General features: G+C 37.5%; 1 protein-coding gene across 23 annotated transcripts in view; it reads right to left on the bottom strand.

Moving 5' to 3' along the window:
• Window positions 1–16,922, bottom strand: part of ADGRL2 (adhesion G protein-coupled receptor L2) — a 239,601-nt gene that overhangs the window by 84,593 nt on the left and 138,086 nt on the right. For all 23 annotated transcript variants that reach the window (XM_042461362.1, XM_042461359.1, XM_042461361.1 and 20 more), the window contains exon 3: window positions 15,839–16,052. In XM_042461362.1, the coding sequence (XP_042317296.1) occupies window positions 15,839–16,052 (214 nt within the window). The remainder of the gene's footprint in view (window positions 1–15,838; window positions 16,053–16,922) is intronic.

Raw genomic sequence — 16,922 nt, 5'->3', positions numbered from 1 at the left:
TCCACCTGTATTCACCCAACGCCTGTCAGGTGAATTGACCTCACTCTCTCAGCAAGAACATGGGCGTGGGAGATGATGAGAAGGCCGAATGGCCCCAAACTGCTTATCTGCCATATCCCACAGCAGCAGCAAACAAAAACCCGACATTCAGAAAGCCTCTTGAACCTGCTGAATGGCTTTTGGGGTATGACAGGTGCTGGAGGACAGAAAACCTTCTATCCTAGAGCCTCCTAACCTGATAGAATCATAGAAGAAAACTTGGGGATTACCCCTACTCAGTGCAGGGTTCTTCAATGCAAGTTGCAGCTGCAACATCTCTGACACTTGTCTGGCTAACCCCTGCTTAACTACATCAGAAAAAGAGAACCTGTCCCTTGTGAGGCCATATGTTCCACTGCCAAACACCTCTGCTAGGAATTTTTTCTCCTAATGTTTTAGCCAAAACCTGCACTTTCCACCTATGAGTTCTAGTCTTGCCATTTGTAACAACAGAGAACAAATCTGCTTCATCTTCTGCATGTCAACCTTTTACGTTTGAAGATCTGTCATATTATTAAACATCTTCATGTTAAACATACCCAATTCTTTCAACCATTCCTCAAAGGTTTGGTTTCCACATTCCTCTTTTACTTAGATGGACGCCAGTTATTTTAGCTTATGTTAGAATACAAGTTGGACTTGCATGCTGTGAAGAGGGCTCAGTCTAACAATAGGTCAATAACCACTAGTAATAGCATGAAGCAGTGGTTCTCAAACTTTTTACCCTTCTGACCCTCTTTACATTTACATTCAGATGCCATGCTCCCCATGTGATGTACTATATGAATAAAAATATTTTCTCAGTTTAATGTGCATATTTTTATTCACACATTCATGCATATTCATATTTTAACATCTTATAAAGAAAGAGTTCTCCTCTTCCCACATGCAGAGATTCCATGTGCCCTCCTTGCCTTTCTCTTCCCCTTCTGGACAGAAAAGGTTTGGGAGGAGGAGAAGGAGGAGGAAAGGATCAGGGCAACTCTGGATCCCCTTGTGTACCTCTGGGGGTCCTGCCCCACTGGCCTGAAGCAACATGAGAGTCTATAATAAAGATAGCGGGACCTGTGCATAAGCCAACAATTTTTAACAGCACAAAAGAATTGCCAGCAGTTTTCTTTTGGTGTTCAAGTACTGATTATTTGTTAAACCTTCCTAAATAAACATAATGTTAGGAAAGTAAATGTGCTGCAATTAATATGACAAAGGAGGTGTTCCATAATAATGATTCCATTAGTCATAATTAATGTAACAGGCAGTGCTTGTGGCTGATATTTTGAAATAATAAATACAGCTTTCTTTTGTATGCTTTTCTTGGCTAGTTCTGTAAAATCTATCGTGGACTTCAAATTAATGTGAGAGTAAATCATTGAATCATGCATCTGTACCCAGCAATTCAATCCATTTTCAATAACAGACACCATTCACTAAGTGTTAGTGACAGGTGAAAAGAATAATGTACAACTGAAATAAAAGGTCCAAGCTCAAACTGTGAATTGTATTCAATGACACATATACAGAATTCTAGTCCCACGACAAGAGTTATCATCAATTCCTCATCACTATAACAGTCTGTGGCTTCTCCTAAAGCTGCTGTGGCCCTTGAAAAGAGCCAGGGGTGTTTCACGAGAGGCTCAGTAGAAGGGAAGGATCAGTATAAATCAGAAAGCAGTTCTGCATGCACAAAACTGTTTTAAAATTGAGAAATTGGTTTGGTTAAAAGCGTAACGCTGAACATTTTCAGCATATAAACTTGTCCTCTAATAAACTCTCACCCTAAAAGGAAATCTGCCAATTTCTCTTTTTCCCCAGTATTCAGCTTAATGCTAAAAGAAGTTAAGCACACCAAATCCTGCAGAGACATGTGAACAACTCTGCATAGCAGTGTGCTAATGTTAGAAAGAAAACTCTTGTTAATCCTCATGATAACCCACTAACCAAAGATTTGTTAGTGACTTAATTTGGTTGCGCATTTATTTTAAGCATTTATATGGCACTTTCCTAGTTAAGCAACATAGTTTAAAACAATCAATGAAAAACAGGTCAGGTGACAGCACTGAAATGGTCCTTTTTCCTGTTTCTCAATCATCTAATCTGTGAGAACAGAACCATTACTCATGGAAGAATGGATCCTCTGAAGTAGACCTCATAAAGAATGAACAGGTTCATAGGAAAGAAAATAATGTTTCATGCATGAGTCAAGACTTGCAGCACAAATCTAATGAAACTTCACTGTATGCTAGATTTTAGTAAATTTAATACATTTTACTAGTATAAATTCAAGCAAGTAACTTACAATAGGTCAAGGACGTTTAGCAATATGTATTGTTGGCAATTGTGGATTTTTTTTTGTCTTGTTATGGCAGTCCTCAGCACCTCTCTAAACAACTCTCCTGAAGGTCAGGGAGACCTCAAAAAAGTCTTAGACTACTATACAGGGTACAACAGTAAGAGAAGGATATCAGGTAAGACAACACCATCACCAAAACCAGGCAGAGAATTCTGTGCAAGCTACCCATGCCTGTTTTTTGTTCCCCTCTTGAACTCCTTTCAGTATGGACAACTCCTTCCAACCATTGGAGAAGACATGTTTCCCAAATAGAATTTCCATTTTCTAATCTGGTGTCTTCTAGATCAGTTATTCTTAGACTCTGATCCTCCAAACACTGGAGACTTCAGTTCCCAGAATTACTGAGCACTGGCCATATTAGCTGACATTTCTGCAAGTTGAGATCTCAACTATCCAAAAGACCAGAGATTGAAAATGTTGCTCTAGATGTGCTATACTATAACTTCCATCACCCCTAGCAATCAAATTGGTAAAGACTATCTGTATATTTCATTTGTCTTGCTTCCATGTTGTATGCTTATTGCTGTTGTTGTGTGCCTTCAAGTCATTTCTGATATGGTGACCCTAAAGTGAACCTTTAATGGGATTTTCTTGGCAAGTTCCTCTGAGACTGGGCGTTTGACTTACCCAAGGTTACCCAGTGGGTTTCTATTGCTGAGTAGGGATTCAAACCTTGATCTCCAGAGTCAAAGTCCAATACTCAAACCACAGCACTATATGTGCTCACTACTGATGTAAAGTAGAGATACAATAGATTTGGTAGGAGAAACTTAAAAAAAAACCCTCCAATGTCCATAAATGTTGTTAAAATGTTATTTTGTCAGTCTGCAGATTTTATATAATGTAATTTGCATAGATTTTAAATAAAATTTAAAACTGCCTTTAAAAGCTTCTTTAATTAGCCAAATAAGCATTTTTTAAAATAACACCAGTAATTTGTTAACGAAACCTCTGATATGCTAGAGGGCTGGATAATTCTGAGCAATTTTTGAAGACCTTTGGGTCAGTTTAATGCAAATTAGGCCTGACTTGCTCAGAGTCTTATTAATCCAGACCAACTTCCTTGTTTGCAGAAATGCACATTCAACATAAAAGTGGGTTCATTTTAGGAGTAAAATAAGGCATATTTATTTACAGAGCAGACCACTGAGACTCCCTTAATTTCAAAGGGTCATCGTGTCTCAACATAATGCAGGGATGTTATCGCAGATACACAGGGTAAATGAATGTATGCATACTTACTTAAACATTTATAGGATGCCTAGAGTTTTAAAACTTCTCCTCAGATAATTACAATGTATCTCTCTCTCGATATATTGGGGCCAGTGTCAATTAGGACCAATTACTTATGGAAATGTTCCCTACTGCAGTTTTCACCTACAGAAACCATCACTCCCCATTTTGACAAGGGGAATGGGAAATCACAATGGGATGTCCTACTTAAGATTTAAATTAGCAAGAATCCCTTTACCAGGCCATATAGGAGTTACAGTATAATAAACAGTGACCTTGCAAAACCTTGGAGGCAATCTAAATCCCTCTCCCCTCACCTGTTAATTATCTGCAAAAGTCATCAGCCCTTTTGTGTGGCAGGTTATTTTTCTTGGGAGGGTGCAAGGGGAAGGCATCTTTAAATATTTAATTAGTTGCCTGGTATGAGAATAGCTGTACACATCAAGTACTTTGATAAGGAGGACCATGTTCCTCCTAATTACGTTCCAATTTAGATTGGTCATCACAAACCTCTAGCGCCTGTAATTATTTAATCCTTAAAGATCCTTCCACAGAGAAATATTTTTCACCCTCATGGCTCTGGGTTTCCCTAAATGGCTCTTCTAGACCATTAATTACCCTCTCAGAGTACTGCAATGAGTAATGAGGCACAGGAGGCTGGGGAGAGAAACAACAGGCAATTCTTTCCAGGCAGAATAAACTGGTCCTTATAAGCAGATACATTTAATATAGTTCTTTTTATGATATTTCTGGCAGGGAGGCAAAGTTGGGTGTGATCAGTAAGCTATTCACCCATGTGAGATATTTGCATGGCAGTTCTGAAGCACTGTGACACATTCCAATACAAAGTGAAACAGAATTTTAATAGCAAAAGAAGCCATAAGATGACTAATTTCAAGCTGTTCCCTAATGATCTGAACCCCCCCCCCACACCCATTCTCTCTCTCCCTTCTTCCTCGCACTGATTAGATTGCAATCGTAGATAAAGCCTTTCATTTAGCTCTCCCCCCAGTCCCCCCTCCTGCACCTTTTAAGTAACTTTCTATTCATGTCTTTAAAAGTATAAATGTCAGACTGGTGACTAATAACTAAATGAAAGGCTTTTGATATGATCTGCTGATTTCCCCACCCCTTTCCCCCCATGTGGTTTAAAGCATGCTACAGAAGTGGTGCCCCCCTGGAAGGGTCTTTAATCAACTCAGTATCAGTGGTGTCATTTTCTATTAAAATGCATCTCTGAAGTTTGGGCAACAAGTAATACACTCTGTGTGTGTGTGTGTGTGTGTGTTTCCTTGAGAGAACATGGATGCCACAAAAGAACTGTTATTCCTCAGCCACTGTGGTATCTGGATATAATTAGCATCTGTAAAGTTTGTAAAGCTTCCAGGTATAACACCTCCACTGAAAACCATCTCTTGACTCTTTAAAGGGGAAAAAAGGAGTGTCAGTTGCTTTGCATGATTTAGTAGGCCTTGCATGATCAAACAGAAAAACTGTGTTTAAAAATAAATAAATAAAATATTTGGCAATAGCTGTTTTGTTGTTCCCCTCTCCCGAGGCAAACAAGTCCAGAAATGTAAGAATTCTGCTGACCCATCTCTATCGGCTCACAGCTAATTTTACTCGAATTGAAAATATTCACAATCTAATCCTTTTATCAAATTGCCTGCCACTGCAAGAGTCATGAATTTGCACAGTTAAAAGCTCTGTGTTCACAAGACAACACTGCATTACTAGATGTAATGCTGCATTACATTGGATGCAAATTCTCTTTTGTTGGAGTAAGTGCTAGGTTGACAGCAGAAAGTGACTGATAAGAGAACACGGCATTGCTGATGGCATTTGTGATAACTGAAAACTGATTCATAGGTATTTAGTTTTACGGTATGTTATCCAAAGTGCTATTTTAAAAACAGTGAGGAACCTTTGCACTATATATATGAATACTAAGTATATATTAATTGACAATATCTATTATATTGGCAGTAGAATAATGGACCCTGAGTAAATAAGACACCATCTACAGATCTTGAAACAGATCTTGGTTCACCAAATTTATTTCCTGAAAGATACATCACATATGTCATGTGTATATACCATATACCAGTGATGGAGAACTTATGGCACGCGTGCCAGAGATGGCACTTAGAGCCCTCTCTGTGGGCACAAGTGCCATAGCCCCAGCACAGAGTTTGCCAGAGTTTGTTACTAGAAAGCCAGAGGGACATGGCACTTTGCAACAAATAAGTGGGGTTTGGGTTGCAGTTTGGGCACTCGGCCTCTAAAAGGTTCACCATCACTGCCATATACGCTCAACTATAAAGTCCATGTATTAATCGAAGGCCAGTTTTGGGTTCAAAATTATGGATTTTGATATGACCTGTCAAGGGTAAAACTAGGGACATGTAATAAAGAATCCAAAGAATGAAGCAAAATAAAACAATGGCACCCCCCCACACACAAAATTCCAGCAGTCATAACTGTGTGTGCTCACTGTCAAGGCTGGATGGATGAGGGGTGTGTGTGTGTGCTTCCAGAACAGGTTACACTCTTCCCTTTCACCAGGAGATTCTTCCTTTTTATATATAGAGTTAAAGTACAGTATTTACTTTGACCTATTGATAAGTCCACTCAGGTTTTTGAAGTCCATTTTTTGACTATTTTTTTAAAGATTTATATATGCATATATATGATAAGTGGAATTATTATTAAAGAAGACTTAAAAATGAACCCAATCTGACACATTACCAATCCAGTACTACACATATCTTACATAGGTCCTAGGCTGGGGAAAAGCAGTATGATTTATACCCAGACAATAACAGTTTTACAAGGCTTCTAAAATGCCTTGTTCATTTTAGATTTTTCAACATCTTTATCCCCATTTACTTAGGAATCACTGAAAAATAGCAATACTGAGGAGTAATATGAAAAAGGTAAGACTTCCACACACTGCCAATAATAAAGTAAACCTGATAATGCTACACTAGATGAAACATGAGTTAGAAGTACTTTATTTATTTATTAGATTTATATCTCACCTTTCTCTCAAATTGGGATTCTGAAGTAAAGGCAAAAAGGAGCTTGATGACAAAGTTAGATTGTAATAGAACAGGGGGTTGCACACTTAGGTTATGCATATGTATTTATATTGTATGGAGGTTTATTGCACCTAGTGCACTATATTTACATTTTATATATAGCTTTGTGATACTGTTTTTTACTATATTACTAGTATTTTGAAACGGCCCTTGGGCTACTCAATAAATTGTTTGTTTGTTGTTGTTGTTGTTGTAATAGAACAGGGCTATTTGTGAAACCGCATGAAGTATTTAATGTTTAGAGTTTTTAGGATGATAATTGTATGGAATGTATGTGTATGTGCCTTCAACTTGCCTATCGACTAAAGGCGACCCCATGAATTTAATAGGGTTTCCTTACAAAAGGAATACTCAGAGGTGGTTTTGCCCAGTTCCTTCCTCTGAAATACAGCCTACAACACCTGGTATTTACTGGCAGTTTCCAATTCAAGTACTAATTCAGTGCTGACCCTGCTTAGCATCTAAGACCAAATAGGATCTGGTGCCTTTAAGTAACTATACCAGGCATTTAAGGGGGAAAGTACAGGTCACACATACCCAGATCATCATTACGAGGATGTCTCTAAGAAATGTTTAAATTGGTGGGTTCTACTCTTGACCACCATATGTTGAGAAAAACCCTGAAATATCACAGGTTTTATCTGTGGAGATAAGGTTTTATCTGTTGGGGGGGTGGATCCTATGGACCTTGTTGTATTCTTTAAAGCCATTTCTAACGTATGTTGACCCTAAGGCCATAACATGGTTTTCTTGACATAATTTCTTAAGATGGGATTTCCCCCATGCCTTTCTCTAAGGTTGAAGGAGTGTGACTTGCCCAAAGTCACCTAGTAGGTTTCCATAACTGAATGGGGATTTAAACCCTGGTTTCTTAGGATCTTAGTCCAACCCTCAAACCATTGCATCATGCTGTCTCTCACATGGGTCCTATAATAATCTTATATGGAAAAGGAGACAATTTTTATGAGTCTAAGAAAACACATTAAAACAATAATTTTAAAAGCAGACAATTACCCTGTATAAATCTGTGGAGCACAATTCTGTTCAGTAGTTTGGTAGCATTATTACAAAATCAAGCAATTTTGACTATGATGACTGATACTTATCTTTAAAAAAACCTCAAGTGATTTTTCTGTAGCAGGGTAAAATTATTACACTGAGTGAAGTATTCAGTCTAAGTTACACCCATTGACTACATTAACTTAATAACAGTACAGTACCTTGGTTTATAGACTCAGTTCATCATGACCTATAAAATGCTAGGCAGAGATGCTTTAAATATCTGCTAACACCATGTGGAGGCCTGGGAGTATAAGACAGTGTGCTGTGAAGCAGCAAAAACAGTATTCTGCTGAGAAAGAAGCACACACTCTTATGTCACTGATATAAACAGGGCAAGTGTGTTGAATAATGTATAACATGGCAAATCTTTATAAATGATTGCAAATCTGACTGGATCTGTTCTACTTCCTGTTTCCATTTTCTTCAAACAGAATTATACAGATATAAATAATCGTAGTGAATTTACCAAAAGAGTAAAGGATCCTCCAGTTTTTGCTATAAAGATCAGCTTTATATTTTAACAGTTGTATATTTAGCTGTATGGTTATAACTGCATCATCTTTATATTTATTAGCTTTCAATTTCTATCTGTCTTGTATTAGATTGGAATGATTTGGGCCTTTGTGAATAATGATGATCAATGCATTAGGCAATTAGCTGCAATGTTATTAATGGAGCACAAACCGATGCACTGGTTAACATCATGCTATTCCTCTTACCTGGATCCTTAAATTCTCGTATTTCAGCTATTTCAGCAGTAAAGTGTCATTATAATTTTTGACTAAAATAAAAGGCTAACAGGGTATACAAGTAAAAAAAAAAAAGGATGAAATTCATTTTTAAAATGTATCACTTTCTCAAATTGTATAACAAAGGCCGTCATCCCAAAAGGTGAAGATAATACTTTTATTATAACCATAACCATAATTATGGACAACACAGCCTTCATAATTTGAAAGACCAGTGATTATACAGTACAGTACTGTTCAGTCTACCATTTTGCAATTATCAGAAACATTTAATCTGCCTATATTTTAAAACTATTTCTTGGTGCCAAATGCTTATCCCTCAAAAAAAATTTTTTGAAAGATATTACTATATTATTTTCATTTTAATCTACACTCCCATAACGGTTTTCACTTTGTCTTTTCAAAGTGTCAGTTCTGTTTACTACAAGATATTCAACAGATATCCTATAGAGCAATGAACCTTAACAGAAAGCTTTAATTGCTTTGCATAGGAAACCACATTACTATTAATTCCACAGCAACCGTATAATATATAAACTATTGCTTTGCAAACTCCAGAGCAATTAGACCTCTCGGCTATTTGGCTAACTCTGCTTCATGATACCCAGTGCAGTTAATTATTTTTTTTGATGTTAATAGTCTCTGTCAGTTTCAAGCATAAATCTTCTTTGATTAATATTTAAATTATATTTGAATAAAAATAATCTTGGTTACATTTCCTATTCAGCAGTCATCATAGCTTAATAAAGGTCTCTCCAGGAAAGAGCTGAGATAAATGGGTCACAAGTTCCATGTATAGGATCCCTAAATCCACTTCACATCTGATTTAAAGGTTAAAGGGACCAATATAGAAATATAATTAGCTATGCTATGAGGGTAGTACTCCCATACAATTGTATTATTGCTTTTATAAATAATGAGATTACTGTAAGCTTTTTGTGTGTTTATTATGTATATTATATACATTGGACATAAAACAAAAAGTTAGGTCTTCCAGGGAAACAGAAAGGTAGATTTGTCAAGAAACAAGCAGAGAGGGAATAATGGTCTTCTCTAAATGTTATTCTGGCTGCATCTACACTGAAAAATTAATGCAGTTTGACACCATTCTAACTGCCATGGTTCAGTGCTATGGAATTCTGGGATCTGTAGCTTTGTGAGCTACATCGCCTGTCGAGAGCCCTGTTGCAACAATAAACTACAAATTCTAGTCATGACAATTAAAGCTGTATCAAACTGAATTAATTCTGAAATGTGGCAGCAGCCTCTGTACAGTCAGCCCTCGCCTTACACGGGGATCTGTTCCGGATCTCTCCGCGTAAGGCGAATTCCACCTATGCTCAAGCCCCATTGGAAACAATGGGGCTCGTGCACGGCGGCGCGCGGGGCGCAACGGGAGTGCATGCCCATTCAATTGAATGGGACGCGCCGCCCCTTCCGCCCCGCGGCTTGAGCGCGTAAGCTCAAGTCCGCGTAAAGCGCGCCTGCATATGATGTGGACGCGCTGTATTTAATGGAGTAATTTCACTTCAAATTTTGTGGTGGGATGTATGTGAATGGATACAAGATTATATTTGTTAGATCCCAATACATTCTGTCAGGAACTGTGAGATTTGACAGCGAATTTGCAACCTAAAGCTCTTTTCTCCTCCTCCTCCTCCTCCCTCCTCTTTAGACAAAATATTGATTAATGCAATCCTTAGATGTATGTCTGGCCACTTACTTTCCATCAAGATAAGATTCCTTTCATCAGAATGTATGTAGCCATTAGATGGCTCTGGCATGGGCAAAAACTCTATTTATTACACCACAGCTAACCAGAATGCTGGACAGAAAATGTACAGGCAGTAATATACCTTCATGCCATCTGAGTCAACGCAACTATGAGCATTAACAAAATGCTATATGTGAAAACCTGTTAAAGTATATGCAACTTATTTGCCATTTTTTTAAAAAAGGAGAAGACTCTATCACTCTAGATGTTGCCAAAAGGAACCTATTTATGCCATGGTTTACAAGCAGACTACAAGTTTATTTACTTTTCCTTCCTCAAAGTATTAAGTTAGCTTTTATTTGGGCTGCAGTAGTAAAAGACAGCTGTGGTTTTTTAAAAAATTCAATCAATCCATTGTATGAAATAGATTTAATCTAGAACTTTAACAGAACTGCAACAGAATTAATTAGAAGTGTGAATTACAAATTTCAGAGACAGCATTGTGTTCAGTGCTGTTTTTCCCTTCTTCTGTTAAACAATCAAACAGTCCATGACAGAAGTTATATTTTGGGAAATAATCATAAATAATATCAATGATCTTCTATAGTAAAATCCCTTCCCACTGTCAAAACATTTTTGCACACAATGGCCTGTTTTCAACATGCTTCAATCCTTTTGTCCCATTAGCATACAGTAAAGGCAGTGATATACATTACAGTCACCCCTCCTGACTTGTGGGGGAACCGTTCCAGACACACACACATACACACAAATCTGGAAAAATGCCAATATTTTTTATTTCAATGGTGGCGCTCGCCTATATGCACCGCTGCACACGTGCCTGTACCATTTTGTCCCTTTCCGCTTGCCGACCACCGACTCTAAGTTCGCAAATTTTGAGGGGCGGCTGTACTGTGCTATCTACTACAAATTCCACTGAGCTTATGGACAAGAGGCTTAAAATAATTACCCTATGGATAAAACTGCATTTCAGTTGAAGATGGTCAGGTACAGTGGATTATAAAGCAGTATACTTAGATTAGCTAAGGTATATCCTGCTGAGTCGTTGTTATGAACAATAACACACTCAAATGAAATGTTAGGAAAAGCATGATTAACAATAACAATAAAAGAAAAACATCATGGATGTGTAAAGAAAGAAAGTAAAACACTACTTAACTGAAAGTATTGTTAACATATTTTTCAGGGAACTCAGAGAGTCCAGTTTTGCACATCTCTCCTTTATGAAGAAAATGTATTCACAAAATTTAGCCTATTTCTTTTGTAAAACTGATCCTAAATAGGAAGAACTCTGCAACAGCCATCCGACTACAAATTTGCCCTTTGAGACAAGTATGTAGAAAGAATGCCTATGTCTGTAAGTCCACTTTGATGTGAGCTGAAGCCAGCACCAAATAAAGGAATGCCTAAGAGAGAGTGTGTCTGGCTCTGATAATCATGTACAGTAGAGGTTTGTCAAGTATCTTTCAGACTAGGGCATTGAAAGCCAATGACATGCCAAAGGAAAATAAGGACCTGATATTTGAGATCAGTCATTTACAATGACAGCTTTGATGCACATTCATTCAGGGAATGCATTCGTCCAAATTGGTATCTGATATGTGACAATCAATACAATCACTTCTGGGGCAGAGAAAGAGCAGCAAGTATCCGAAGTACCGAGTGAAAGAGGAATAGAAAAATGCAGGTTGTAGATGAATATAAGACACCTTTCACATAGAACACCTTTTAGAAAATAGTAGGTGATTCAAGCTGCAGAAGGAACTGCTATTGCATTGATGTAAAAACCAGTAAAGCAGAAACATTTCCATATCTACGCTTTATATGGATGGCAAAGCTGGAGATAAGTAATTTTAAGGCAATGTTAAGAGTGTTTTAACAGTGTATTGTTGTACACTTTTACAAACCATTTTTAGTGTTGTCACAAGGCATATATAGTGAGATCCTACAAAATGATTCTCAGTAGAGTGTAGTTAATGCAATAATTTATCAGGGAATTTTGTCGAAGTGGTTTAGGTTTTTAGCCTATGTATGCTTGAGGTTTAAGGGGCAAAGCAATTCAGGATGAGATTATTCTGATGAGACGGGTGATTTCCCCATCCAACTGTCCAAGTCTGTGGGTTCTAGTGAAAGCCTTTCCTTTATTCATTATCATTAGAAAGAAGAAGGCTAGCCTTGTTTTCACTTGAAAGGAAACTCATCTGATATTCCCACACTCCCCCCTCCTTTTTTTTGAAGCCTGACAAGCAAGGGAATACATGTAATGCTCACAGGATGGGATCTGATCAGAAAGGTAATTTATTTTTGTTTTGTTTTTTCATCCATGTGTCAGTCATGTTGACAACAGGAATTAAAAACATTTGTCAGCAGATACCTGACTTCTCTCTGCTCCCTGCCCCTTCCTTTCCTGAAATAAATGAGCTTTTTAAAAAACAAATCGTACATTTAAGACAACAACAATTTAAGAGTCTTAAGAATTTTAAACAACCAGATCATTAATGTATAAATAGAAAGGTCAGGAGAGCAAATTAAAAAGATTGTGTACTGAGCTCCAATTTTAGTCCAGCTACTGCGTGTGAAGGATCAATGAGTGACCCAACAAAGGAAGAGGGAAGCACTTTATTTTGAGAATACAGTATGGCATACAGACCTTTACTAGCACAGCATGCTTAATAAATGTGAATCAGCAACTAACTTCAAAGTATATCCTTTATTACTGAGTTATTTATTTTTATGAATTTCCTTTTTTAAAAGTCTACTTGCTTTAACAGAGAAATATAGGTGCATTTCTCTGTCAGTGCATTTTTGGGGGACTGGCCTTCAACTTTACAATTAATGTTAATAACAGTAGCAACAAGAAGAATAATTTAAAATCTGTGTGTGGAGACTACACTACCAGCTCATTTTGTGAGTTTTTTCTTGAAAAATAATAATAAATACCTGTAAATAATACAGGTAATACAAGTTTTTGTAGGTAATCATAAATGTCATTAGATGTGCAAAAGGAACTTTTTCTTGGGAGTACTGTATACAATACAGTATAGACATACAAAGGACAATAAGAATCCTGGGCTTAGAGGTTGTGATTTATAGCATTAAAAAGGAAAGGGAAAAGGAAACACAGTTCAGCAAAAGAAATTTATGATAATGCTCAGCTTTCCTGTAATAAATGTTACTTAAAGGTGTTTTGCTTTGACTGGATTGTTCCCATTTAGCCAAAATTGAAGCAAATTGATCAGAAAGCTTTAGTTTCACATAAATGTATAAGGAGAAAAAGTAACATTCTAATGCTGGAAACACATGGGCCTAAAGAAGCAGCTTACGGCTGCTTTGAGGGCATGGCATTTAGATGATGTACTCCCCCAAAGTGACCAGAAGCCACTCTGATGCTACAAAAAGGAGCCTAACACCATTGCAAACAGGAGTTGGTTTAAACTAACTCGTGTCTGGTGTGGCTTGGATCCTGCGGTGGTGGCCCACTTTGGGAGCAGGCCGTGCATACACCATGGTCCCAGCCCATTTGCAGTCAGAGTGGCCAGATGCCGCTTCTTCCCAGCTGTCTGCCTTGTCTCTTAGTCTATTTACCAACCTTAAATGTCAGGCAAATAGTGACCACAGAGAATTATATTACTATTGAACAGAAACTCATATCAATAAACAAGCTTCAGTTGGCCAATAAAGGTATCACTGATAGATTTTTGTTTGCATTTGTTAAATGGCCAACACAGCTACCCCTACATATACTGAAACAAACCAACTTCCTAAACAACAATTTGAGGTTTGCTTGTTTGTCTAGGTTTAAACATAATGCTAATTCAAAGATATACATCATGCTTACATGAGTCACACTGACCCTTCTGATCTCCCACCTTAGGAATTCTACCAATAAAAAGAATATATATATATCACAAAGAGGAAAAAAAATTCCTGAAAGCTTCCAGGAATAATGGTTTTCCTTTTTAAAAAAGGGAACAGCCTCCCCATTCTTTGTTTTGCAGCCCTTCAAAAGTGTTTTTGGATGTGTACATTACTTGTTTTTGGTTTCATTTTAAAGGGTTGAAATTTTCAAGTCCCAGATAGTAAAGCCTACTCATCCTATACTAAACTCTGGTTTGCTAAAAATAGAAGCAAACACTACCAGTATTTTGACAACTATAATACAGTAGCCATGTTAGCCAAAATGTTAAAAGTGCTTGTTAGGCATCTTTCAGCATACTCTCCAACATGTCATCCATGAAAACCATGACACATGTAACTAAGCAACATCAGAATGTGGTGAAGATGGCAAAAAAATTCTTAATGAGGATGTACCAACATCCTAGGAAAAACTAGCAATTTGTTTTTGTCTGAGCTTCCTGAAAAGGGTACTATTTCCTCCTGTCTTGTGAGTTACTTGAGTGCAGACTATTTTTGCACTTTGAACTCAAGTTTGCAGCAAATAAAGGAAAAGTGGACAATGGCAGAAAGCAGGAAGAGGAAAATCTGGGGCATGTTAAAAGCAACTGGAAAAAGTAAGATGACGGAGGATTAATTGGTACTGTCCCTGCCAAATTGGGACAGCTGGAGAATATGACTTTAATTTTCATTGTATCGATTTACATAAAATGTTTCCAGTTTTGTTACCTGCAATGCAACCCAAATGGTTTTGTCACTGCAATGCAATCTAAATGCAGTTATTAATACTACAGGAATTATTAGAAATAATTGAAATGTTTAGAAATGTGGTACACCACATCGGGTTACAAGATTTTCTTAAATTTAAATTAATCTGGTGTCTTTAAAACATATGCTCAAAACAATTACACATTGGCTTCAGGTAAAAAAAGCAATAAAATAATTAAATTTCAAATTCTGTATTTTATTAGCTCTAGCCATTAAAGGCGACTCATTCTTTAAATTTGCATTGATGCTACGTCTCCAAACTGCTAGTGATCATTTTAATAAATGGGTGCGTGTGCTCTAATTTGAATTCAAAGTAGGAAGGGGAAAGAGAAGTGGGGTGGCTTTTGATCTACCCAACATCATCCCATCCCATTATATGTCAGGTATTATAAAGGTTAAGCATTGTCAAGATGAATTATAAGAGCATTCCAGTGGACTACAGGTATAAACAGGTTTAATTTCTGTTTAATATACTTTGTAGGGGGGCCAGTTATTTATTTATTACATTAAATGTGATTAATTATAATGAATATTTATAAGCCACTTAAACTGGCAGCAGCTCTCAGAAAACCTCTGAATGGTTGTTTGACCTCCTATAAGACAAGAATAGGGCAACATTTCAAACATATTAAAATGACTCTCTCTCTCCTTGCATTCATTTTCCTGCTTTATTTTCAGACAAACTTTTAACTTTTTAAACTTTAAAAAGAAGTCCAATCAGCACGACAGGTTTCTTCAGATTTTTTCCTAAATAAAAATGGTGATACCTAGATTATTTTCTTTCCAAAATGGCTAGGGAAAGGCATCAGAAAATGCACTAGACCTTTCCTAAGATGCGCAAACGTAATCAATTCCATATTAGCTCAATTGGTTCTTTGTAGTGCATCATGGTTAGCATTTCTCTTACCTTTGTGTCATGATTTTGTAGGCATCAGGAAGGAAACATTCTGTGTTCTCCATCTGGAAGGGGTCAGCATCACAGATCTTGTCATCTGTCCGTCCATAGTTAGCACTTTCTATCATAATGACATCACTTCCTGGACACCGAAGATCAATGGAGTAGCCCTCACAGGATAGTTCTCTCCTTACCAAACCAAATGGTAATGCAGCTCTACTGAAGCCTAAAAAGAATTAAGAAAACACATTGAAGAATACAACTATTACTTTACCTATGGCAGCAGGGGGAGGTCAAATATTTAAGATCCACAGCACGTTTAATAATTCCCACCCACACCACAACATTTAAACACTTGGCTCTGGTGTTTTATAAAGTCACAATGGATTTGTTCAGTCCCCTAAGGCCCTATACAGACTGGCAGAAAGTGCCGGCCTGTGGGCGGAGTCAGGGTGCAGCATCCTGGTGATGTCTGCCCTAACTCCACCCCCCGGCACCATTTTGGCATGTGCTGGTCCAGACAGCGCACGTCATCATGATGTACCTCTGGCACTGCATCCAAATGACGCAGTGCCAAAAGGTCACTATAGCTATGGCACCCTTTGGAGGGTGCAAAAAGGAGTGGCTTTTTGAGGTTACCGGGCCCCTGATCCGGCCAAGAAAGGGGTGGTTACATGCCGCCCCTTAGGAGCAATCTGTATAGCCGCTACGTCACACTGGATTTCTTCCACATGATGACTGTGTAGTCAAACTAAGCAGCAGATGGTTTAGCCCAGTGACCTCACTAGGGTTGGTGCCACCCAGTGCAGTAACTCACAGTGTCACCCCTCCCTTTGACCTCCTACAAATTCACAACATATAGAATCCTTAGTAATGTTTTTTCCCCTAATGTTACTCATAAATCATAATTCCCATATACTACTGAATGTAATGCTAATAGTTCTGACATAAATAACTAGCAAAATTAAAACTATGCCTTCAAATTACAGTATCATACACACAACCTAAATGTATTTATACACATATACACAGTGAAGATTTGGTTAAAATGTGATATTGTTAAAGAAAATTTTAAAAGAATAAAAATTTCATTTTT

This window comes from Sceloporus undulatus, chromosome 4 (assembly GCF_019175285.1).
Source record: "Sceloporus undulatus isolate JIND9_A2432 ecotype Alabama chromosome 4, SceUnd_v1.1, whole genome shotgun sequence".
NCBI classification, from domain to species: Eukaryota; Metazoa; Chordata; class Lepidosauria; order Squamata; family Phrynosomatidae; genus Sceloporus; species Sceloporus undulatus.
This window is presented reverse-complemented; position numbering and strand designations above follow the sequence as displayed.